Here is a 27298-nt window from a genome sequence, read left to right as displayed (position 1 = left end):
CGGACATCTAGTTAAACAGAAGACGAAAGTAAGAACAAATTATTAATAAACTTATAAGTTGAGACAGTTACAAGGAGATACTATAACTAAGATTATTATAGTTCATGTGAAGAATATGCTAGTAGTAAGGGTTCAATATTAAGAGTTGAAACAAGAACTTTAAAAGAATTTTGTAGTCTGGTTCTTAGTTCTGTAATATCTGTGATTCTAAAGAATTACAAAAGTTAGGTTTAATTTTCATTCTTGACAGCATTTACAACCATAACTTATACAACTTGTTTTAATTTGGTTTTATTGTATATTAATTTAATATGTAAATTACAACTTTTAATCATAAAATTACCAAAAATGTTAGAACTTCTACTGAGGAAATTTGTTTCCTAATAAAGACATGCTTTATATTTAGTTTGTAATGGAATCACTATTGAAAATACATTGTTATTAATTTGTTTTCTGAATTTTGCACAAAGCTACACAAGGGCTAAGTGCGTTATCTGTCTATAATTTAGCAATGTGAGACTAGAGGGAAGGCAGATAGTCACCACCACCCACTACCAACTTTTTTATCAATGAACAGTGGGATTCACCATCACTTTATAACACCCCATGAATGAATGGTCGAACATGTTTGGTGTGACGAGGATTCGAACCTGCGAACCTCGGATTACAAGTCGAGAGCCTTAACCACCTGGCCACGATTGTTATAGGTAACAATTAAGTCTTAAAACAGAACACCATAATAAATATTAGCTCCGTTGATTTCTTTTAGTTTACTATATGTTATTTAATCTTCAACATGACATAAAGTCTCTCCAGAATATCTTATAAAAAAAAGAAAAGAAAAAAAACTTCAAACTGTAACTTCCTGTTATAATCATACCACATTTTGCTTTTGATTCTGTGTAAAATGACAACACAGTTTTAGAAAGAATGTATAAACGTGTGCACTATATTGAAATAAAACTCAATGTATCAAAAATTTATAAAACATGATTTCTTTTAATATCAATAAATAACAGAAGTAAACATTTTGAGAAAAGCAACAAATCTACTGCTAATGAAATTTCAAGAACCTTATCTGTAACTGAACCTTATAACATATATGCTTTCAACACACAAGATTAACTAACATATTTTGTGAATTAAGAAAGAAAAACTGAAGTTTCTAAAAGAAGATATAATATAAATGCCCACCTTTTATCAAAATTTGCAACTATGATAACAACACAAACATATGTAATCACCGTACTTTTGAGAAATTATGAGTTTGTTTTCTTTAGTTTGACACCTTTATTTTACAAATTGATATTAACTACTTATGTGGAAGGTTTCTTAAAATTCACTTATGTAACAAAACCGAGCATTTTCAGAGTTCAGTACAGTTTAAGAGAAATCAAATTTCTTTTTAATTCTATATGTTCTAAGAATACCACAAGCATCACTTCCAACAACTGGTGTTTTTATACATACATATTTGTACAACTAACCATTATGTGTTAAGTATACAATCATGTACATTTTATTTCACTGGGCTTAATATAAAAAAAAAAAAAATTATATAAGTGCGACACACTAACCAACGTAATAAAACATTTTTTGGTGATGAGAAAATATTGAAGCCTGGGCACTTTTATCTTTTTTGTTTTGGTACAATAAATATTATTTTTAAAATTTTTGGTTTTTCCACAATAACTTTCTCTTGTCCTTAGTGTCACACAAACACTTTTGTATATACTCTTATGAATGGTTCCTGGAGTAAACTGAAAACAATATAAAACAAATTATTGTTAGGAAGGCCTGACAACTCATTTCAGATCAATATTAGTGTTACTTGTGCAATGTGTCATCAAACACCTTGTTAAATTATCAAGAAATGCACTTTCCTTCCACTCTATTTTTACATCGGTATTTACACACTTACCGTAGGAGACAGAAACAAAAATATGAAAAGAGCATTCAAACTAGCTTTTTACTTTGAGCACAAAACAAAACTCAAATGTTAGTGTATTTCTGTTGTGTCAGTTTGAATGTTACAACGTTTTATGTGTAGAAGATTATCTCGGGGATCTGGCCGTCTTCTACAGAAGTACCGTTGTTATTTCCAGCAGCATATGTGAACTGAAAGGTAACTCTACCTCCACCAGGACATTCCATGGTAATCTTTCTCAGGCCTTTAGTTCCATAATGGGAGTCAGGACCCTGTAGGTATATTAGTTTATTACATTACTAATTGAATCACTGGATAAAACAACATAAACAAATATAAGATGTCAATCAGAATTCTGATCAACTTTCTCACTGAATCACTGGATAAAACAACAAACAATTATAAGATGTTAACCAGAATTCTGATCAACTTTCTCACTGAATCACTGGATAAAACAACACAAACAAATATAAGATGTTAACCAGAATTCTGATCAACTTTCTCACTGAATCACTGGATAAAACAACATAAACAAATATAAGATGTTAACCAGAATTCTGATCAACTTTCTCACTGAGTCACTGGATAAAACAACATAAACAAATATAAGATGTTAACAAGAATTCTGATCAACTTTCTAACCAAGTCACTGGATAAAATAACAAACAAATATAAGATGTTAACCAGAATTCTGATCAACTTTCTCACTGAATCACTGGATAAAACAACATAAACAAATATAAGATGTCAATCAGAATTCTGATCAACTTTCTCACTGAATCACTGGATAAAACAACAAACAATTATAAGATGTTAACCAGAATTCTGATCAACTTTCTCACTGAATCACTGGATAAAACAACATAAACAAATATAAGATGTTAACCAGAATTCTGATCAACTTTCTCACTGAATCACTGGATGAAACAACATAAACAAATATAAGATGTTAACCAGAATTCTGATCAACTTTCTCACTGAATCACTGGATAAAATAACATAAACAAATATAAGATGTCAATCAGAATTCTGATCAACTTTCTCACTGAATCACTGGATAAAACAACAAACAATTATAAGATGTTAACCAGAATTCTGATCAACTTTCTCACTGAATCACTGGATAAAACAACACAAACAAATATAAGATGTTAACCAGAATTCTGATCAACTTTCTCACTGAATCACTGGATAAAACAACATAAACAAATATAAGATGTTAACCAGAATTCTGATCAACTTTCTCACTGAGTCACTGGATAAAACAACATAAACAAATATAAGATGTTAACAAGAATTCTGATCAACTTTCTAACCAAGTCACTGGATAAAATAACAAACAAATATAAGATGTTAACCAGAATTCTGATCAACTTTCTCACTGAATCACTGGATAAAACAACATAAACAAATATAAGATGTTAACCAGAATTTAGATCAACTTTCTCACTGAATCACTGGATAAAACAACATAAACAATTATACGATGTCCTAGAATAATGATTAACTTTCTCTCTAAACAAAACAACCAGACAAGTGTGATGTATCAATCAATTGTAGTGTAAATCAGTTGTTATACTGAAGAAAATAGTACAAACATGAAGTATCAACTACAGAAAGACAGCACGTACCGCGTTTGTTCATTAAATGTTGAACCCATCAAACATTACAACACATCTGATCATTAAATGTCAAATTATTCTTCATAAGAACACAGAACTACAACAAATTAAAAAAAAACAACTAAACTGAATGCAAACCCATCACAAACATAACACCACATTTGTTCATTAAATCCAGAAAACCGTAATCAATACACAAGTGTTACGTGAACAGCACTTTGAAGACCAATACACAAGTGTTATGTGAACAGCACTTTGAAGACAGGATGTCATCAGGAACAGGACTAGACACTGTCTTTATAACAAAAGACGTTTTAGTTGTAGAGACCATAGCAAGGAGCATAGAGATGGTAAAAGTTGAAAGTGTGAAATCTACAACTATATGAGTAACACCAGTCTCCGTAACATGGATGTTATTACAAAAACAACAAATGTTTGATAAGTTGGACTGAGAAAAGTGGAATTTATCATTAAACATTTTCACAATAAAAAGGATAGCATTACTTAAGATAAACACCACTGTTTATTTATAACAGAAGGAGATGCAGATAAACGATTCTACATTCTATAGCTAACGTTTAGTGTCTTAAAAAAAACATTAAAAAGTAACTTACATGTTACATTAATGATAATTTCATGAAAACACATAGAAAGTGAAGGTGTAAAAAACAAATACTGTAGATATTTAAAAAATGTATGATTTAAAGAAGATTGCATGTTATTTAGTGTTCGTGACAGTTAGTTGCTATACAGAAACATAAAAAACCTTCCTACATACAATAACAAAGCTTTAGCATAGTGAAGTAATTCATAATGACAAGAAACCAACTTGAAGTAAAAATGTATTTTCTACTTATTTCTCCTATAGAGAAGTCACAACAGTTGTTGCACTATATTTTATAAATAATTTTGGTGTCATATTCGTCAGATTAGTTTTTACTCAATAAGGATTTTTATTTTGTATCTCATTTTTGTATGAATTTAGTTTACACACATTTTAGAACTCAGCAAATCAAATAAACACAACATAACCATAGAAAATACCAACATATTAAGTACAGAAACAAATTTTAACACAAAATCAAAGAAACCTTACTCATACAAGAACTCAAACCAATATAAAGGAACACCTCTATGCCTGTGTTAATTAATAACCTAACATCTAACTGCAAAGCCCTCTACAACTTTGTGCCCATTCACACTGTTGTCTCTAAGACATGTGCCTAACAAAGTTCAGTTGCAAATTCTAATTGTTAACCTGAAGATTTTAATTAATTTTTAATACCCATACCAGCCGTCTTTAGAATACAAAGGAATTCTTGGTCAATCTAGTGATTACTTCTTTATGAAAATACAAAACATTTTTGTTTTTTATAATTTTAATATCAAGAGACATCCTAGCTCTCTAAGCTCTAGATGATTCTTAGTATTAAAATTATAGTGAACTTAGTGAAAAAACTGTCACTAAATATTCATTTTACATGGCCCGACACAGGTAATGATATTGTTATTATTAGCAAAACCGACTACTGGAGGAAACTGCACACTATTCTTGACAACTCTACCAAACATAAAATTCTTAACAATGACCTTTTATCATTCAATGTAAGGAAAAAAATCCAAAGATACCCCTTAAAAATATCATATCTTAAAATGTCTGTGCCTTATTGTACATGACAGACTCCCATCCTAGCATTTTGTGTGGTCTTTATAGCCTTATTGTACATGACAGGCTCCCATCCTAGCATTTTGTGTGGTCTTTATAGCCTTATTGTACATGACCGGCTCCAATCCTAACATTTTGTGTGGTCTTTATAGCCTTATTGTACATGACGGGCTCCCACCCTAACATTTTGTATGGTCTTTCTAAAATTAACAAAGCAGGTAACCCCCATTCTCCCCAAACCAATTCCAGTCTCAGGCACACACAGTTACAAAATTCCTGATACCTGTACTAGATCCACTCAATACTTTATGGCTAGTTAATATTATCTCACTCATTACTAATATACTTTTAAATGAAAAGGTTAATTTTTGCATGTCTGAACTTTCATATAATAATAATATACCAAATGGCTTTACTGAACCTCAAATGAAGACCATGTTGGATCTCATGACCAAAAATTAATAATTACTAATCAGTGACACCCTCTCTGAACAAATAGTAGTGTAGCCATTGGTTCTCCACTGAGTCCAAAGTAAGCCAATATACTTCTATCGTATCACAAACAGAAATGGCTCGATACCTGCCCCACTGACTGCAGACCTATCCTTTATAGAAAGTATGTACATGACATTTATATTCTCTTCCACAATAAGGATCACAGCTCTAAATTATTAAAATACTGAAACTCATAACATCCTGTCATCAGATTCACTTGAAATGTTGAAAAACTGATAACTTGCATTTTTAAAGAAATTCCCTTTAACATCAACCCTAGCAGATTTAGTATTTCAATACACAGGAAAAAGATATTTACTGGACTTCTTAAAGAAATTCATGTTTTTATCCCATTCATATACCAAAGAAATCTTGTAACATGCTTATTAAACAGACTTCATGTTCCATGTCCCTTAATTTACAATCAGAAAGTTCTCTCACACAGGATACTTTAAAATACAATAGCTACCTAAAGTATCTATTACAAAGAATTATTAATACCTTTCTAACTAATAATATCACAAATTCACCTACACTATCAACTATACACAATCTTAGTGCATACTCTTGTCTCCTATACGTCGGTAAACAGAACTTTAAAATCAAATTAAAAACATAATTCATTGTTACTTAAACTGATTTGTTTTTAAACCCACATAATGTTTCTCCACTAAAGACCTTCTTCCTAATTTCTCTTTGTTCATGACTTGTATATATTTACATGTAAAAACCACATGCTAGCTAGTAGTTATTACCAATGAACATATGAGAATTTCAATGTAACCTAAAAACTTTGTAACCTTTGTGCTTTCTCTGTAAGCCAACAAACAGTACATGAACTTAACCTATCAAATGTTATTGTACTTTACGAGGCCAACATTGATCTGGAATTACTGATTGTAGAATCCTTCAACATCAACCAACTTTCACCAACACTAAATAACATGTAATCTTCTTTAAATCACTCGTTTTTTAAATATCTACAGTTTATTACACCTTCACTTTCCAGGTGTTTTGATTAAATTATCATTAATGTAACAACACATGTTAGTTTTGTACTTAAAAATGATGTGATTATTATATTTTACTTTAGATACTGAAGATGAAAACACTTGAATTCCAAAACGTTTATTTCTGTTCCTTACTGTTATAAAACAACAATGTTATTTTAAATATTGTTATCACAACTATAGTGAAACTAGTAGATTGAGGTTTACCCCTGTAACAGGACAAAATGTGAGAACCTATACTTTCAGCATCTTTTGAAGTGACCAAATTTCTTTAAATTAAAATAACAAGTTACAGATATGGTTTCCAAAATATTAGAGCCTATGGTGGTAGTGGAACTTATGATTTTTGTAAACACTTCTGAAATAAACTTGCGAGATTAAATAAACCTTAACATGAGATGGACTGGAAATTCTTGTCATATCTGCATATTATTTTAATACAACAAAAAAATAACAACATGGAACAAAACTAACTATAACTGTAAACATAGCAAGATGCTGAGATTTAAACACTGAGAAGTCACACATCTACGTCAAAGGACAACTATAAACTTGTAGTTTAACGGCAGTCTGTAGTAATAATTGTACACCTTACCTTCAATGTGGTTGAAGCTGTATAATTTATGTTAGGAGAAATCTCAACAGGAGATTTAAACATGACTCGGAAACTGGAAGAGGACCCATCACAACTGAAATTTGTGTCATTTGACCCAAGAACATTTCCTGTTCCTGTGTGAATGACCTGCCAAAAAAACAAGTACAAAAGTAAATTTCTTAATTGTGCTGGAAACCTAAGTCAATGTTTCTTTATTATTTTAAAATCTTCTAGCAACCATGTATCAGTACCTGAACAATGTGTTCAACCATCTAGCTATGATAGCTTTTGAATGACCTCTCATCACTTACTGGTCTAAGATGTGATTTTGTGCCATAAAACCACATTGCTTACAACATAAAGAGGTTTATTTATTAAGAAATTTCCCATATGGCAACACCTGATAAAGGTTAGTTAGATGTCAGTCTGGTTGAGGAGTTATTTTTATTGTTGTTGTATGGTATGCCAATGATAAATATGTCTTTTTGTTATTCCTAAAATCACCAGAAGGAGCAGAAAAGTGTTTCTTAAGACTTCCCAAAACATAAAATGAGGAAATCGTAGGAGTGAGTGAGAAACAAGGCATTGGAATCTATCAAAACAATTATGTTTCAACAAGACAGGTCTGAACTTCAACAGAGTTTGAGACTGAAGAAAGATAGGGTTACACTCTTTTTTAATAATATAGGTTTGAACAAAAAGAATTATTGTTGATAAGCTGTAAGGGGTGCAGATAAATAAAACATTCACATAATGAATTAAATTACCGACTAATATAGATTACATCAATTAGTGTCAAGTATTTATAACTGAATAATTAAAATTAGGACTAAATAAATTAATGTCATAAGAATTACTCGAGAGGCCTGCTGATGGAATAGTTCTAAACACAAATAAAAGGTGGATCTCCATACTTTGTCTGGGAAATTTTTATATACAGTTGGTGAAAAGAGTTGGAAACTGTAACTAAAAGATGGACTCAAGATACAACAGGTATGGATGGTTAAGGAAGCAGTGGTTGGTGTGCCAGAAGAGTTTGTTTGTTTTGAATTTCCACAAAGCTACATAAGGTCTATCTGCATTATCTGCCCCTAATTTAGCAGTATAATGCACCCATGGCTTAAAGGGGGAGCATGTTTCACGTGACAGACATTTGAACCTGCTATCCCTAAGATTACAAGTAGAGTACCTTAATCACCTGGACATGGTGGGCCTGTGCCAGAAGAGAATCTGTAAAACAGGTAGAGGTGAATAATTAATTGAATTTGATAATTAACTAATGTGGTTTATTAACTGGTTACGTATATTATTCCCAAATGATATTCATCTTTCTATTTCCAACTATTTTGTTTTATTTGCTTAATATGATACTGTACGATTAGGTTACTTTATATTAAACTGTTGTACATGTAAATTTATCATATACAGAATGTAACAGCTAACCTCTAGCAAGCTGAATGTAACATCTGTTAGCATTATGTGGATTTCTTTCTACAAATTACTAAATGACTACTTTACTAAAACTAGTGAATGTTTTATGATCAAAATAAACACTACTATCTACATATATATATAAAGATTTAAAGAAAAACAGGACTAGTAAGCCATAAGTTAATGTGTAAGTTTATATGTCTTTCACTGCTGGAAAGAAAATTACTTTTCAAAAACATATTCAAGAATTCACAAGGTTTGACCAACAGTACTGATGTTGACAGAAAAATAAAAAATTTATAAACAGTATTTCTTTCAAACATTTAGAAACAGAAAGTGTGAATCCCAAGTAATGGATTATTTAGAATTTTTTATTTCACAAATGATTATCCATGCCTTTGGTCAAATCTCGTGTGTAACTAAAAAGTGGTTTTCTTTCTGATAATGAAATGTGTAGTTAATTAACTGAACTACACCAATCAAAGTCGTTATGGCCAAAAAACTAGTTTTTTCTAATATATATATATTAGGGTAACAAAGTATATTAACTTTGGATAAAAATTTATTTGGAAATGCCTTTACATATCCTCAGAGGTGCACTAAATAATTAAATATAACAACTAGTTAGATTATATTCACTTAGTTTATCAGATCAGGTTTATAATTCCATACGAACACAACTTTACTGAGTTCATCAATCATGTGGTGGTTAATACAAATATATTTAGGTTACCAAGCACATGGTTACTTTAGATGTCATCATTAATAAAAAGTATGATAAACTGGACAGCATGTGCTCCAACTTCACTTGATAGAGCGAGAGTAAAATAATATTATTAAGAGTATATATTTACGTGATACATTAAACCTGTATACACAAGTGTCTTGACTGTTTACAGAGTACCATTTAACAAGGTATTATATGAAGTTGATGAGAGAGTTGTCAACTTTACATATTACCCTACATTGTTAATTTAGCAACAGTTCACTTTAAGAGTAGAAAAATACCAGATACAATATACAGGAATATTAAAACAATTTGCATTTCAGATATTCTGGAGGTTATGCAAATACAATGAGTAAACTGTACAATGGTCAAAAGTTTGTTTTTTATCATGTGAACATTACCTTGTACTCTAACTTGACCATTACAGAGACACATCTTTTATTCAGAGCCTTATCAACATGCACGAGTTTTTGCATACAACAGACCCGTACTATAAGATTGCCAATTTTGTTAATAACATTTCGTAATTAAAGTAAAAATGTCTTCTCCAATACCTGGTTTTTCCATTGGACCAGCCCTGTGCACATCAAGTTATAGTGCACCAACTTAGAGAGACTAAAGAAATGCATAAAGTTAAATGTTTTCCTTCTGAACTGCATAAGGAAATCCATGGAAATGATTCAACCAGACTATCAACAAGGATAAGTACACTGATTAGCTACATTTAATGTTTAAATTAATGGAATTTTGTCTTTGTATCTGAAGAAATACTGACAAAGACATCTGTATTTAAAAATGCACTGCAACCGTACATGTAGACACACTCATACATTGTAGTGTGAGCAGTTGTTGGTTTTTTAACCTGCAAACTATGGAAATATTTTATAAATAGATTATTTAAAAACTATTTCTTTTATATTACAATCAATAAATAAACCCAAAATTAAACTATTAATTTAGAAACTTTGTAAGTTGGCAGTTTAAAAAGTTTTATTTAATAAAATTATCCTAAATTATCTAACCAATGCGAGATAAAGGGGAAAGTTATTCTGGTATGATACTTGAGATAAAGAGGTAAAGTTGTTCTAGTATGATACTCGAGATAAAGAGGTAAAGTTATTCTGGTATGATACTTGAGATAAAGAGGTAAAGTTGTTCTAGTATGATACTCAAGATAAAGGGGAAAGTTGTTCTAGTATGATACTCGAGATAAAGGGGAAAGTTGTTCTAGTATGATACTTGAGATAAAGGGGAAAGTTATTCTAGCATGATACTCGAGATAAAGAGGTAAGTTGTTCCAGTATGATACTTGAGATAAAGGGGAAAGTTATTCTAGCATGATACTCGAGATAAAGAGGTAAGTTGTTCCAGTATGATACTTGAGATAAAGGGGTAAGTTGTTCCAGTATGATACTTGAGATAAAGAGGTAAGTTGTTCCAGTATGATACTCGAGATAAAGAGGTAAGTTATTCTAGTATGATACTCGAGATAAAGGGGAAAGTTGTTCTAGTATGATACTCGAGATAAAGAGGTAAGTTGTTCTAGTATGATACTTGAGATAAAGAGGTAAGTTGTTCCAGTATGATACTTGAGATAAAGAGGTAAGTTGTTCTAGTATGATACTTGAGATAAAGAGGTAAGTTGTTCTAGTATGATACTTGAGATAAAGAGGTAAGTTGTTCCAGTATGATACTCGAGATAAAGAGGTAAGTTATTCTAGTATGATACTCGAGATAAAGGGGAAAGTTGTTCTAGTATGATACTCGAGATAAAGAGGTAAGTTGTTCTAGTATGATACTTGAGATAAAGAGGTAAGTTGTTCCAGTATGATACTCGAGATAAAGAGGTAAGTTGTTCTAGTATGATACTTGAGATAAAGAGGTAAGTTGTTCTAGTATGATACTCGAGATAAAGAGGTAAAGTTGTTCTAGTATGATACTCGAGATAAAGAGGTAAGTTATTCTAGTATGATACTCGAGATAAAGGGGTAAAGTTGTTCTAGTATGATACTCGAGATAAAGAGGTAAAGTTGTTCTAGTATGATACTTGAGATAAAGGGGTAAGTTGTTCTAGTACGATACTTGAGATAAAGGGGAAAGTTGTTATAGTATGATACTTGAGATAAAGAGGAAAGTTATTCTAGTATGATACTCGAGATAAAAGGGAAAGTTGTTCTAGTATGATACTTGAGATAAAGGGGAAAGTTATTCTAGTATGATACTCGAGATAAAGGGGAAAGTTGTTCTAGTACGATACTTGAGATAAAGGGGAAAGTTGTTATAGTATGATACTTGAGATAAAGGGGAAAGTTGTTCTAGTATGATACTCGAAATAAAGGGGAAAGTTGTTCTAGTATGATACTCGAGATAAAGGGGAAAGTTGTTATAGTATGATACTTGAGATAAAGGGGAAAGTTGTTCTAGTATGATACTCGAAATAAAGGGGAAAGTTGTTCTAGTATGATACTTGAGATAAAGGGGAAAGTTGTTATAGTATGATACTTGAGATAAAGGGGAAAGTTGTTCTAGTATGATACTCGAGATAAAGGGGAAAGTTGTTCTAGTATGATACTTGAGATAAAGGGGAAAGTTGTTCTAGTACGATACTTGAGATAAAGAGGTAAGTTATTCTAGTATGATACTTGAGATAAAGGGGAAAGTTGTTCTAGTATGATACTCGAGATAAAGGGGAAAGTTGTTCTAGTACGATACTCGAGATAAAGAGGAAAGTTGTTCTAGTATGATACTTGAGATAAAGGGGAAAGTTGTTCTAGTATGATACTTGAGATAAAGGGGAAAGTTGTTCTAGTATGATACTCGAGATAAAGAGGAAAGTTGTTCTTGTATGATACTCGAGATAAAGGGGAATGTTATTGTAGTATGATACTTGAGATAAAGAGGAAAGTTGTTCTAGTATGATACTCGAGATAAAGGGGAAAGTTGTTCTAGTACGATACTTGAGATAAAGAGGTAAGTTATTCTAGTATGATACTTGAGATAAAGGGGAAAGTTGTTCTAGTATGATACTTGAGATAAAGGGGAAAGTTGTTATAGTATGATACTTGAGATAAAGAGGTAAGTTGTTCTAGTATGATACTTGAGATAAAGGGGAAAGTTGTTATAGTATGATACTTGAGATAAAGAGGTAAGTTATTCTAGTATGATACTTGAGATAAAGGGGAAAGTTATTCTAGTATGATACTTGAGATAAAGAGGTAAGTTGTTCTAGTATGATACTTGAGATAAAGGGGAAAGTTATTCTAGTATGATACTTGAGATAAAGAGGTAAGTTGTTCCAGTATGATACTTGAGATAAAGAGGTAAGTTGTTCTAGTATGATACTTGAGATAAAGGGGAAAGTTATTCTAGTATGATACTTGAGATAAAGGAGAAAGTTATTCTAGCATGATACTCGAGATAAAGAGGAAAGTTATTCTAGTATGATACTTGAGATAAAGGGGAAAGTTGTTCTAGTATGATACTCGAGATAAAGAGGAAAGTTGTTCTTGTATGATACTCGAGATAAAGGGGAATGTTATTGTAGTATGATACTTGAGATAAAGAGGAAAGTTGTTCTAGTATGATACTCGAGATAAAGGGGAAAGTTATTCTAGTATGATACTTGAGATAAAGGGGTAAGTTGTTCTAGTATGATACTCGAGATAAAGAGGAAAGTTGTTCTTGTATGATACTCGAGATAAAGGGGAATGTTATTGTAGTATGATACTTGAGATAAAGAGGAAAGTTGTTCTAGTATGATACTCGAGATAAAGGGGAAAGTTGTTCTAGTATGATACTTGAGATAAAGGGGTAAGTTGTTCTAGTATGATACTCGAGATAAAGAGGTAAAGTTGTTCTAGTATGATACTCGAGATAAAGAGGAAAGTTGTTCTTGTATGATACTCGAGATAAAGGGGAATGTTATTGTAGTATGATACTTGAGATAAAGAGGAAAGTTGTTCTAGTATGATACTCGAGATAAAGAGGAATGTTATTGTAGTATGATACTTGAGATAAAGGGGAAAGTTGTTCTTGTATGATACTTGAGATAAAGGGGAATGTTATTGTAGTATGATACTTGAGATAAAGAGGAAAGTTGTTCTAGTATGATACTCGAGATAAAGAGGAATGTTATTGTAGTATGATACTTGAGATAAAGGGGAAAGTTGTTCTTGTATGATACTTGAGATAAAGGGGAATGTTATTGTAGTATGATACTTGAGATAAAGGGGAAAGTTGTTCTTGTATGATACTTGAGATAAAGGGGTAAGTTGTTCTAGTATGATACTCCACAATTCTTAATTTCATTGTTGGTTACGTCAGTTCTACAACAATAAAAATGCTGATACAAGAGAAAGAAGATGCAAATTTATGGCAAAGTGTACTGGAACATGCCGTGATTAAATGAGACATAGTTGGCCATTGGAGATACTTTAATATCTTCGCAAGCAATGTTGAGAAACACATTTTCCATATATGAGAGAATTTACACATTCATAGACCAAGAATAGAACTTAATCTCATTAGTTCATGTTGCTCACAACTTAAAAAGAAACAGTAATTTTTTTTATTTTTGACAACATAATTTTGTTATTTTTATTTTAGAAAATGTGAAGGTTATGTTCAACAAGAATGAGAAGAACTTTGTTAAAAACTGCTCAGGTCTTTAGATGAAAAAATTTAAACAATAACCTAGATTATCAATGTAATAGTGTTAGTATTCACTATTATTTGGTATTACCATTTAACGAAACATGTTTCAGTGCTTATAACTAGGTTAGATAAACATTTACGTTTTGTATTTCTTATAAACTCAAAACTCAGAATCATATATTTGGTAATGTTCAAATACTGTCTTTAAAACAATGCCAACCATTCTCCCCTCATAAGTAAATTAAACATATATATAAAAGGACATAAAAATGTACAACCTGAATATTAACATCATAATCTGAAGGCCCATGAATGGAACCATAAAGACCAAATCCAACAACAAATATTCGTCGGTCCACCATAAATCTGGAAAACACAAACATTAGCATACTGGCATAGAATTTACAGTCATTGTTGTTAAAAGTGCAAATTTTGAATCTTCAGTTGGTATTGTGTTTAATGTTGTTTGGTTGAGTTAACATTAGAATATTTCCCAAACTGTTGATAAGGGATTCTTGAAACAATTTATACAGTAAACAGTACTGGGGGGTCAACTTCTCTTACCTTGCTTGTTGGACTTTTAGCTAATTGTAAGGTTACAGGTTCACATAATTCATGGAGTTTTTACAAGCCAAACGTCTCTGGAAATTTCTTCACTTTATAATTTCATTACTTTTCTCCTCAAAGAGAGCTGGTTACTATTTTAGCTCACTGTCCTTAGAAAATTTACAGCAAGTTTTGGCTTTTTAGCTGGAAAGTGTATCGAGATGTTCTTAAAAATTAATGATTCTGTTATAAATGTTTTAAAAACCCTATCTCGCAAAACCTAAAACCTCACCAGAAAAATGTTTCAATATACCTAAATTACCTGTTACTTAGGCTTAGCAATTCACTATATATCACACTAAAGTTTAAATAAAACAAACAATCAGAAAGCAGATATTTACCATCTGATTACATTTAATTTTTTTAGGATTGTTTTAAGTCTCAATTTTGAGAACTGTTCCACTTTGAAAGATAATATGCCTAACTAAGACATTCTGTTAGTGCATGCAAATTTACTTTCTTTTGCTACCATTAACCGGATTCTATAAGAACACTGATGGATCATCTATCTGTATTAATAGTAAAGCTCAACCATTTCAAATTAATCCACCAATAACTGCTGTGATGAATGTATGGCTCTAAGCCTTTCATACAAAACAAACAAACAGTACATGAAAATAACACAGGTGAACAAAGAAGCATTTATCAGCAACAGTTAGAAATGAGCAGATATCAGGCTTCTATTTTATTTTTGTTGAACAAAACTACTTAAAGCATACAGTTATATAATCAAATAATGCTTCAATGATATTTTATGCTCACAAATACCTCATACAAATTTTTATTACCACAACAACTACGCATATATTTACTTAAGTTATTGTTTTCAGTTAAGGTTTTAATCATTACCTTATCCTGTCACTGGTGCCGCTGTAACCCCAACGGCTTTCTGTTTGTTGAAATCTACACACAACTTGTTCTTTGCCCGTGAGAATACAAGATCGGGGAATATCAGGAAAGTTGATGGCAGGTTTAGGATTGACAGTAAAATATAAAAACAGGGAAACCACTTCCCGATCACACAGTATTCCTGCCTGAGCTGGTCCGACGGCAAACTCCTCCACTGTCATCAGTGGAAACCTAATCAAGCGGACTGCAGTACCAAGCACTGTCCTCTGGTTTTCTGGGTTCACTGGGAGATTCTGATGCACACATTCCTGCTCTGCCCATCTTTAGTTAGAAAATAAAACAGCAACAATAATAAATAAATCTTTAAATGATGATGAATTAAAATATTTTAACCAACTTTAGTTAAAAAGCAAGAGAAATGAACAACACGACAAGAAATTTAAATTGATGAATAGTGTCACAGTAATAAAAAAAAATCATTTTTCCATCCTCGTCTCTTTAGATACATGACGTTTTGCATGTTTTGCCCTCGACTCCTTAGATACACGACTTTTTGCATGTTTTGCCCTCGACTCTTTAGATACACGACTTTTTGCATGTTTTGCCCTCGACTCTTTAGATACACGACTTTTTGCATGTTTTGCCCTCGACTCCTTAGATACACGACTTTTTGCATGTTCTGCCCTTAACTCTTTAGATACATGACTTTTTTCATGTTCTGCAAGAATTATTTTTATAATTATTTTATAGTAATAGTGTCCTTTTTTTAATTAATTAGGGACACTATTACTTGTTATTTATTTGATGCAATTTTTAAGGCCTTGCAGTTTTAATCTTCTTACCCAATCATTAGACATTCTTCACCTAATGAACGTTGGGTTTAGATCTCCTATGGTAACACTATTTGGGCAGTTTGTTTATTTTGCATTTGAGCACAAAACTACATAAAAGGCTACCTGTGCTGCACTCACCACAGATACTGAAACCCAGTTTTTAGCTTTATCAGTGAGCCACTGGGAGGCTATATGAATAGAGGCGTCTGTGACATAGGTTGTATTATTTTAAATGTGCGTCTAACAACATTAAAAACAACAAAACATAAAAAAGTAGCAGTGTTGTAAAGTGCAAAAACAAGTGCTTATGTAAAAATAAAAAACAGCATTAAATAGTTGCCTCTAAGCCACTAAAATACCATTTGTTGGTCACCCAGACAAAAACAGCTGCCATGACAACTAAAACATAAAAATAGATTTTCATTCTTATTAGTCTGAAAACTGTCTTAAGGAAGGTACATTAGTGGATTAAACACTTCAGTTGAAAGATGGAGTTACTTTTTTTTAACATTTAATAAATTCACTTTCAGTGATGACGAGAAAACCCACTTGTAGAGAAAAATCTATGTAAAAACATAAATTTTCTCAACCCAAACCAGCCACTTTTTCATATATAATAAATTAACTTTGTCTTCAATAGTAGGATTGTCACGAAACCTTATAATATTGTCAAATAAAAATACGCATTTTAAGGTTTAAAAAACCATTTTATAAATACATAAGAAAGATAAAGTTTTACTTCCTTGATTTTGGTAGGCATAGAAGATTTATGTGAACAATCACAAAGTCTGAGTCAAAAATGACTGAGTTAAAATGTTATGATTTTTAGTTCTGAATAACTTGACATATTTCATATCATTTGTTACATATGACTGCGGTTTCAACAATTTTCTTTTCAGTAATACCTACATTTCAATCTTGCTTTTAAATCCCCCAACAAAATATTTACATTAAGTTATAACGTTCACATCTGTATCTAAAATAATTTTTTCAATGGGTATCTCGACGTCAGAGGTAATGAAGTCAAGAGGTGTGGCACTATGTTTTGTTGTATCATGCTCGTAAGATCTTTTTTTTTTTCACATCCTTTGTTCTAATACTGTCAAAACACATCATACTGATCTCTAGAGCTATCTAACTTCCAGAAAATTCTGAACTTGTAAGCCTAGAACATATACACGAATATTTAAGAATGCTTACTTCCAAACCTCAAAATTACGTGTATATATTCATAAAATTTCAGCCTCACGTTATGACAACCATACTCAAATTATTACAACATTGAAATGTCTGCAAATGTTTTCTGTTTGTTAGTTACTGTATTCACTGCAGGTTAGTGTGCTTTAGATCTAAAATGGCAAGTCCCACACAGGAAATTGATTCTAGTTTCCTCTAAAGATAATATACAACATTATACATATATATATATATATATATAATGTATTATAGACATAAATCTTTAAGCCAAAAACAAAACACATTGAAATTAAACAAAATATGCTGCATATTTTTAAAAAAGATCCTAGGGTACAAACTACAACGTGGGATTATAAAATGTATCCTAGGTTTTGGAGGTGACTGAAAAAGTAGGACCAACATTGTGGTGGGGATACACCATCTATCAGTCTTAACCTCCAATTTGCTAGTCTCACATAAAAAGATTAGATATTAGAAGTGAGATGTGGGTGCTCAAACCCACAACGTCCTACATCAATATCACCCTTCACTACCTGCAGACAGTTGTGGGAAGGTGACTGCTCTCCGAAGTTAAAAAAAAGAATAAGATAAACATAAAAAGATGAAAAAAGAAAAAAAAATTAAGGAAAATAAGGTACTACCATTTGGTTTGAAGTTATAATGTTTATAATAGGTATAGCACATATATATATATATATAAAGTTGATAAATATAGACATTAAAAAAAACACTTTCATTTGTGGAAGCATTAATATGAACAATAGCTTCTTTAGCATTTTATGCACAGGGTATTCTATAAAATACTAACAACTAATTGTTGAAAACTATATAACATATGAACAAATGTACGCAAAAAGCTTAGATGCAAATTGTGGTCTGTGCCACCCCAGACAAAACTGAACTGTCAATGAAGTTGATCTCTTTACTGTTAAAAGAAAAGAAAAATCCTGAGAGTTATGTTCCACTTTTTTGTGGGAAGAATAAATATGATTTTTAAGAAGGATAAGCTAATTTTTTCTAGCATTTTGCCCTTTTGACACAAAGTTAAAAAAAATCCTGCATCATGACTCAAATGTATATAACATCCTCAAGTAATAAACATCTTACTGATATTAATTATTAAATAACATGAGCACTATTACAGTTAATAACTATTAATACTGATCATTTGATCCAGTTTGAATGTGCACAGGATTGACAAATAGATTAATTCTACACTTTACAAATATTTAATATATTAAAATAGTGATTTCACCAGGAAAGGCATTATCTAGAAAACCAAGCATCAAAGGTTTCAAGTACTGATTTTATTATATTTATACTACAATAAACATATTATGAATAACTTCTGATTTATTAATTCTTTAATAATGGTTCTAACATTCAAAATTCAGTTTTAATCTGAACCCTGACTCTTCACATTTCAAACACTTTATATCTTTTAACTGATCAATATGTTATTTAGACAACAAAATGGTTTATTCTTGTTAATAAATCTTTTTTTATGTAGTTCAACATCTACAAAGTAAACATAAATATGTTTTTCATCTTTATTCAAGAGTTAACACCAATAGGTGTTTATTACCTATAGCTGTCTTGACCTTCTGTTGCCCTCAAGGCATTGGTAAACTTTTTTAATAGTGCACCTATCTTCTACATCCCTATACTTTGGTGTCATTGCAGCAAAAAAGTGCTGATCATGTGTCCACCCTCCACCAATCCCATTACATCCTCTATACTAGTGCAGGTAGCGCCCTCTACTTTTATGGCACAAGTCACTTTCAAGAATTGGCATGTGTCACAATTAAAATACAAAGCACATTTCTTGAGTGTTGCACATCTGGAAATGTTCTTCACTCAGTAAAGACATAAGATGGAAATGAATAAAATATGTGGCTAGGACTAGAGAATCATGTATGAATACACATGTGTTCTGTTTGGGCAGAAAATATCCAGTGGTAGATCCTTGGGATATGACGTACTATGTAAAGTGTGGTCTATCAGAGAAAAACATTCAGGAAAAGCAACTTGGAGTGATTATAAAGATAACCAAGTGAGGTCCATCCAAGGCAGAAATATACAGAGAAAGCCACTTGGTATACAATGAATTAATTCACGTGTGGTCCATCTGGACAAGTAACATCCAGTGGAATCTCAGTTTCCAGTAATAACCTTGAAATCAACATTCTTGAAGGGTCCTATCCACACAGTAATATTTAATTTACTTTTAAAATACTCAAAAAATCCTTGGTTTTAATTTTAATATCAAAAGTTAACAATTGTTCATGTCATGAAGTGCCTTCCTCGGAGATTCAACACCTACAAAAACCTGTTACTTCCTGGAAAATTAACATCATTCAGAACAGATGTGTGTCACAAGTATCTATCACACATTGTGTCACAAGTACCTTACACAAATTGTACAAACACGTCTAACCTTTTATTTTTACACAATCTTCTACAACATTCTACCATTTTAACAATCCTACATCACTATTTGTCCCTTTAGTGGGTACATTTTAAGATAGAAACCATACTGTAGTGTGCATACTTTTGAAGACAGAAACCATACTGTAGTGTGCATACTTTTGAAGACAGAAACCATACTGTAGTGTACATACTTTTGAAGATAGAAACCATACTGTAGTGTGCATACTTTTGAAGACAGAAACCATACTGCAGTGTGCATACTTTTGAAGACAGAAACCATACTGCAGTGTACATACTTTTGAAGATAGAAACCATACTGCAGTGTGCATACTTTTGAAGATAGAAACCATACTGCAGTGTGCATACTTTTGAAGATAGAAACCATACTGCAGTGTGCATACTTTTGAAGATAGAAACCATACTGCAGTGTACATACTTTTGAAGATAGAAACCATACTGCAGTGTGCATACTTTTGAAGACAGAAACCATACTGCAGTGTACGTACTTTTGAAGACAGAAACCATACTGCAGTGTGCATACTTTTGAAGATAGAAACCATACTGCAGTGTGCATACTTTTGAAGATAGAAACCATACTGCAGTGTGCATACTTTTGAAGATAGAAACCATACTGTAGTGTGCGTACTTTTGAAGATAGAAACCATACTGTAGTGTGCATACCTTTGAAGATAGAAACCATACTGTAGTGTGCATACCTTTGAAGATAGAAACCATACTGTAGTGTGCATACCTTTGAAGATAGAAACCATACTGTAGTGTGCATACCTTTGAAGATAGAAACCATACTGTAGTGTGTATACCTTTGAAGATAGAAACCATACTGTAGTGTGTATACCTTTGAAGATAGAAACCATACTGTAGTGTGTATACCTTTGAAGATAGAAACCATACTGTAGTGTGTATACCTTTGAAGATAGAAACCATACTGTAGTGTGCATACTTTTGAAGATAGAAACCATACTGTAGTGTGCATACTTTTGAAGATAGAAACCATACTGTAGTGTGCATACTTTTGAAGATAGAAACCATACTGTAGTGTGCATACTTTTGAAGATAGAAACCATACTGTAGTGTGCATACCTTTGAAGATAGAAACCATACTGTAGTGTGTATACTTTTGAAGATAGAAACCATACTGTAGTGTGCATACCTTTGAAGATAGAAACCATACTGTAGTGTGCATACCTTTGAAGATAGAAACCACATTATAGTGAATGTATTTTGAGGTAGAAACCATACTGTAGCAGGTTTAATTTGAAATAGAAATCATACTACATATAGTGGATGTATTTTGAGAGACAGGTATGATTCGAAGCTTTACTAAGGCATGTCAAAGAAGCTATGTCAATACCAGGTCTTCTTGGAGATAACATAAGGATCAGGAATACAGTTCTTGTTTGATGGCACCTCTGATGAGTAGCTCTTGAACTGCTTCTGTGACACGCTGGTAGGAAATGTGATCTTGAGGGAAAGGGTCAAAAAGTGGCAGGTGTGATCCTTCTAACAAAACTCGAATGACCCGAGAGTATGTTGATCAGGAATATGTAAATCCACAATCCTGTGTGGTAGGGGGAGGTAGTGTGGTATACTAATGCCTTCACATAATTGGTCTACAAATTATGCCAATATTAGGCAAAGGACAGAAATAAAAAACTTGTAGCTAGGTGCTGTATTAATAAGGGTAACGATCAAATGACATGGGAGACAAAACACAACATGGCTGTGATATCCAGAATTGGGAACTGAGGTGTCTAGATGCTTTAACAGGTTGAGAACATGGCTACACAGCACAGGATGGCTAGGGGGAGCTCTCCAAGTTCACATCATCTTGATCTAAGTCCTCTTGTAATGGAAGAATTGTTCTAGATGGAGATATCCCTCAGCTCATGTGAAAGTAGCCATTTGTCAACAAATTACGACCAACACTTACCCTGCTGCTAATGACACACCTTCAGTAGTCATGTTAGTCATAACAGTAAGTTATGAATTCAATATATTGACTGACTATTGGTAATTAAGTGAGAAACAGAATTCACAATCAAATAAAAAAATATCTAACTTGGTAGTGGATTATAAACAACACTTTGGGAATGTTCAAAATGTACTAAATAAAACACAAACTTAAATCAAGCACCATGGCTTAACACTGTTGTGCCAAATCAAAAGGTCAATATGGGGTTCAACTGCACAGACATAGCTACATGGTTAAGCATGGTTGAAATGTGATATACACAAGGAATTAGGTGGGAGTTTCAAGACAAATGACAAGTTAATATTTGCACATTAGAGGGGCAGTTAAATCGAGAACAGCTGTAACTGTATCGTAAGGATGTTATACATAATTCTTATCCTATTCAAACTCCAAATTAAAAATTACAAATAAATTACAATATACAGATGTAATAAGAATATCTAATTTCATTTCAAACTACCTTTAAATTACATTTTATATTGTATATAAAGCCAAATGTCTAACTAAATATTATAATATACTATACACATTTAAGTTTTTGGATAAAAATATTAAATATTAGTCTGCATTTCATAAACCTTGAAACAGGTTATAAATAAGACCCATAGATCCACATTATTAATCCATTTTTATGTATCTCAGATGCTTAACTAGTATAAATAAGACCCATAGATCCACATTATTAATCCATTTTTATGTATCTCAGATGCTTAACTAGTATTTGAATAAAAGAGAATGTAACGCCACCTGACAACTGCATTGAATAGTTTTGCTTCCCTGATTCTGAGAGTGTCTCTCTCTAAAACAGCACAAAGAGTGTCGTGGTCAATGTCTGTAAATCCTTCTGCAGCCAGTGCTTCAGAGGTGCATTTGTCGATGGTTTCAAGGCAGAGGGCAGCAAGCTGCGGTTCATCAAATAGTCGTGCTTGGGTCAGCAACATAAAAGCATTGTCACTACTTAGATTAGACTTTAAAAAATCCACACAAGCTTTTTCTAAAGCAGGAACAGCATACTTTTTGGCTGTGTATAATGTTGTCATTACAGTTTCTGGACCAATCTGAACCTCATCAGAGTATAAAAACCTAAGAAGAGCTAAGAAAGCTGCAGGTTCAACATCAGGGAGGTCTATTTCATCTGAACTTGTTGCCATAGCACCGTTAAACATAGCATCAAACACGGCACTACCAACAGAGAGAACAAACTTGTGAGCTGGAATTCTCTGTAGCTGAGTTCCTTTACCTACTATAAAATGTACATCACTCAAGATTTCTTTATTAAAATAAAGGCCAATCTTTCTTTGACTGATGCTTTGCTTGCTTGCCAGTTGAACAGAACATGCCCACCATAATTAAGTGAACCTGGAGTGTTATTTATGGATGCCACTACTTCATCGTCTTCATGTCTGCAGAATGTGATCACGTTATCCCTGTCTCGTTGGTTGCTCCTGGAATTAACGGGCATCTCTCGTCCACCTATGTTAATGGGTTGGGAGTTTGATATTCCAGAAGCCATGCTGTTCGCACAACTTGTGAAACTGGCACCAAGAGGCTCCAGATCTAAGTATGAACCTGAAGAAAGAAAAAAATAGCCAAATCATGCTTTATCTAGAATTTCACTTCAAAAAAGCATTAATTTTGACTAAATTTAAGTTTTATACACATGGAAACTAAAATAATTACCTTATGTAACTTGAGAAATACAATAATAACTTTGTTTCAGGGGAGCTTTGGGCAAAGTCAACACAGCAGGTTTAAGAACTTTAAAGTTTTCAACTGCAGCAATTAGTTTACCAGCCAGTGAACATCTGGTCAGATATTCATTATTAAATCTTTCAATTCTCTACTTCTAAAAATGCTATATAAATATGGCTGTTTTTTTTGGCATTTCTTTAAATTAGTACTTGTGTTAAGTTTGACTAATCTTAATTATGGTTACAAAACAATTTTCTCTCGAGAGGTTTTGGTTCAAGACTTCTAACAGTAAAAAATTATAAAATGAATGAGTTACTATCAGTTCATTCTTAAGATTATCTGTTGTACAAGTTTTCTTAAATGAGATATAAATAACAACATACGTACATCTTACATGTACTGTCTTTAGCTTTAGTGGATTTTTTTTCTTACAGCAGAGCCACATCGGGTTAATCTACTGTGTCTACAGAGGGAAAGCAAAGTACTAATTTTAGTGTTGTAAATCCAAAGACTTAAGAGTTGTATCTACCCTGGGTGACAGCTTAAGAGGAAATGTTACCTTCCCATCCATAGCCTCCTCTTGTTATCATTACATGAAACCAAACACAGGAAATTAATTCACTACAAGTATATTAACCCTTTCAGGTAGTACATAAACATTTTGGAAATCTCGGATAAACTGAATTTGCTAAGTAGCGAATCTAAAAGAACAACAAAAAGATGTCAGTGAGTTTGTTCATCATCCTTCATTCACTTAAAAACACAAACCAAGAACATTAATCAAACTTGAAAATAAGTGTATACATCCATTTGTTTAACACAATTATGACAACAGTACAAATTACATCAGAAGTTCTACAAACTTATAATTACTACATAAAATAAAAAAAGTAATTTAAAAATAGAGTTCACATTTAAAGCTCCAACCTGTTACCAACAGAATTCAAGTTTGTCTACAACCTTTCACCCACCACTTAAACAGTCCACACTGAGATGAGGGTTCATATCCAAATAATTCTGGAACAAATCTCCAATTCTTCCATGTTCCACAGAAAATGAGTCAGAAATTCTTAAGTTTCTCCCACAAACTAAATTATACAAGTTAGATTTGCTTTTTGTAGCCCAAATCTAGTCTATCCACATTCACATGTTTTTTTCAAGAAGACAAAAGCTTAAAGCACTTACAAGCTCTCTAAATAAAGCCTTACCAGTCTTACGAAAGTTGGAAGATTTTGATGATAGATGTATCCAGATGGATTATCTAGAGAAGCTTACAAACAGTTGAAATTATCCCTAGTTTTTATCTGAAACTCACAAAATCTGCTCTTCTCTGATTCAGACAGACAAGTGTAAAGTTTGAAGCTGAATAAACTTATTATACAGTTATGAGAGATTGTGTTAAATAAAGGTTGAACTGCATGACACACCAAAACTGCATTCAGTTGTTACTGTCATAGGCTAATATTTTGAAAATTATATTAAACAAAAGTTAGAATAAACTACTAAAAATGCTTCATATTGTACATTATATATCAGTGTTCTATTTCAACATAACTTGTGAATTTTAAACTGAAGATCTACAATTTCCTTTCTTATTTTCACTTTCCAACCAAAACACTGAAATTGATAATGGAACTAGGATACATGGCAACTCCAAACAGATGACAGTACTAATCTACTTGTTTGCAAGTTTAAAATTTCTACAAATAGGATCATTATCTCTATTTGTTCTTTGTAGTGCAGCTAAAGAATTAAAATATGGCTGTACATATTTTTTTTGTAACAACACTCTATGTTAGAAAGAGAGTTATGTGACTTAATTTTAGTAAACCTACACAGAAATCTGACAATCATTTTCTGTGAGGAAAAGACAAAATAAACTAAAACATTTGGGAAATAAGTGTTTTCAATAGAAATCAACATCTCAAAACTCGCGTGTTAGACAATACATGCATTAACTAAACATTCAGTTATGTTTATCAGGGCAAGCTTTTAGAAGTAGTAAAACAAACATGATCATTGGGGACCTGAAAGAATAGTTTCACTTGAACTAATACACTATATTTATTGTTAAGATAGACAATTCAAAATGCATGATGTGACAACTAGGTAGATGAATTATACACTAGATAAATGTGGAGATATGGGATACAGACAATGCCTCACCCATATGTCATTTAATTTAAAGTGGGAATTTAATTACATCAGGAAAATTACTTGAAAAGAGTGTTTGTTTCCAAGTGAGAGTCTAATTAGGTAAGTAATTTCAAGATGAAAAATTATACATCGTTACAAAATATTTGGCATTTTGTTGGATAAAATTCGCATCCTGATTAGAGAGAAATGGTCCCATTTCAATAAAACAATTGTCAAACACATTTTTTAGTTGAATAAAAACTAAACATTTTCAAAAAATGATTGGAAAATATAAAAGACATGCTTATACGAAAAACGATTTTGTCTGAATACAAAATATATGATGATTCCACTGATTTACTAAAAATCTTAGTGATTTCTCACAATTGAAACATCATTCAAAAACTTCTTAAATATTTTTATAAATATTTTAAATATTTTAAAAATTTAAAACATTTCTTTGATGGTTTATAATTTATAAACGTCGAATTTCAGTTTCTTGGACATTTTTATGGAACGCGGAGGTAAAATTGTTTGGGTGCGTAAAACTAGAAAATACAACATAGAATTAACTGGTATTCGACTTATTTAACACTTTGGAGCTAAGCCTAAATTGTAGGTTAGCCAACAGTTTGATCAAATGAATTTATATTGCTAAACCTAACTCATTTTTAAAAATAACAAAACACGTGAAGTACGTTAGGTAGGCTCGAGAGCCAAATATAACTGTGCATAAATAAGTTTTAGTTTCATTTAATTCTGAGTTAGGTTACTGCTCTGCATTATAAGTATTGTAACTGAACTGAAATAACACAGCATATTTAAATGTTCATTAATTATTGTGTAACATTTATATTCTTTACCATAAAAGTTAATTTAGTGTGCAATATTAATGCTATTTATCTACCTACTTTAACGTAAGCCTCAGGAGTAAGGGTTAGGCAACTTGATAATGATGATATCTAAGTGATACGAGTCTATTCCTTCCCAGATACAGAAGTAGTTACACTATACAGTAAACATACCATGGAATCTAATCAGGTGTAGCGCTACTTTAGACCAAATATTTTTATTGTTATTACTTTGAAGAAAGTGATAACAAAATTTAATCTTTATCACCATTAAAACAAGATCGTGATCACAAAAAAAAACTGATAATTTTCTTATTTACCTTCAATCCTGGTTTGTTTTATCTTTTTTTTAACAACTATATTTTTTAATCATTGCATTTCGTAATAGTAGCAAATTATATTTATTTTTCAATAATTTGATTTAATTATTATACATTAAATATCCTGTTAATAATACTGCATATTTCCATTTCATAAATCAGTATAAGAAAAACGTTGAAAGAAACAAAGTATCACTATTAATAAATTCAATAGCTGATTCAAAATAACGATACTAACACTATTTCGAAGTTCATAAAGTAATAT

At 31.8% G+C, this 27298-nt stretch overlaps 1 protein-coding gene across 1 annotated transcript; it reads right to left on the bottom strand.

Moving 5' to 3' along the window:
* Positions 1 to 979: 979 nt before the first annotated feature.
* LOC143231749 (BTB/POZ domain-containing protein 1-like) lies at positions 980 to 26892 on the bottom strand. Its single transcript, XM_076466384.1, is given in 8 exon segments — positions 980 to 2199; positions 7316 to 7462; positions 14405 to 14492; positions 15582 to 15902; positions 22782 to 23316; positions 23319 to 23603; positions 24114 to 24189; positions 26774 to 26892. Coding segments are annotated over 7 exon segments (1593 nt in total). The 5' UTR covers positions 24172 to 24189; positions 26774 to 26892; the 3' UTR covers positions 980 to 2040.
* Positions 26893 to 27298: the final 406 nt, after the last annotated feature.

The sequence above is a fragment of the Tachypleus tridentatus genome, chromosome 11 (genome assembly GCF_004210375.1).
Source record: "Tachypleus tridentatus isolate NWPU-2018 chromosome 11, ASM421037v1, whole genome shotgun sequence".
Lineage (NCBI taxonomy): Eukaryota > Metazoa > Arthropoda > Merostomata > Xiphosura > Limulidae > Tachypleus > Tachypleus tridentatus.
Note: the sequence above shows the minus strand (reverse complement) of the source record. Positions and strands in the feature narration are given on the sequence as shown.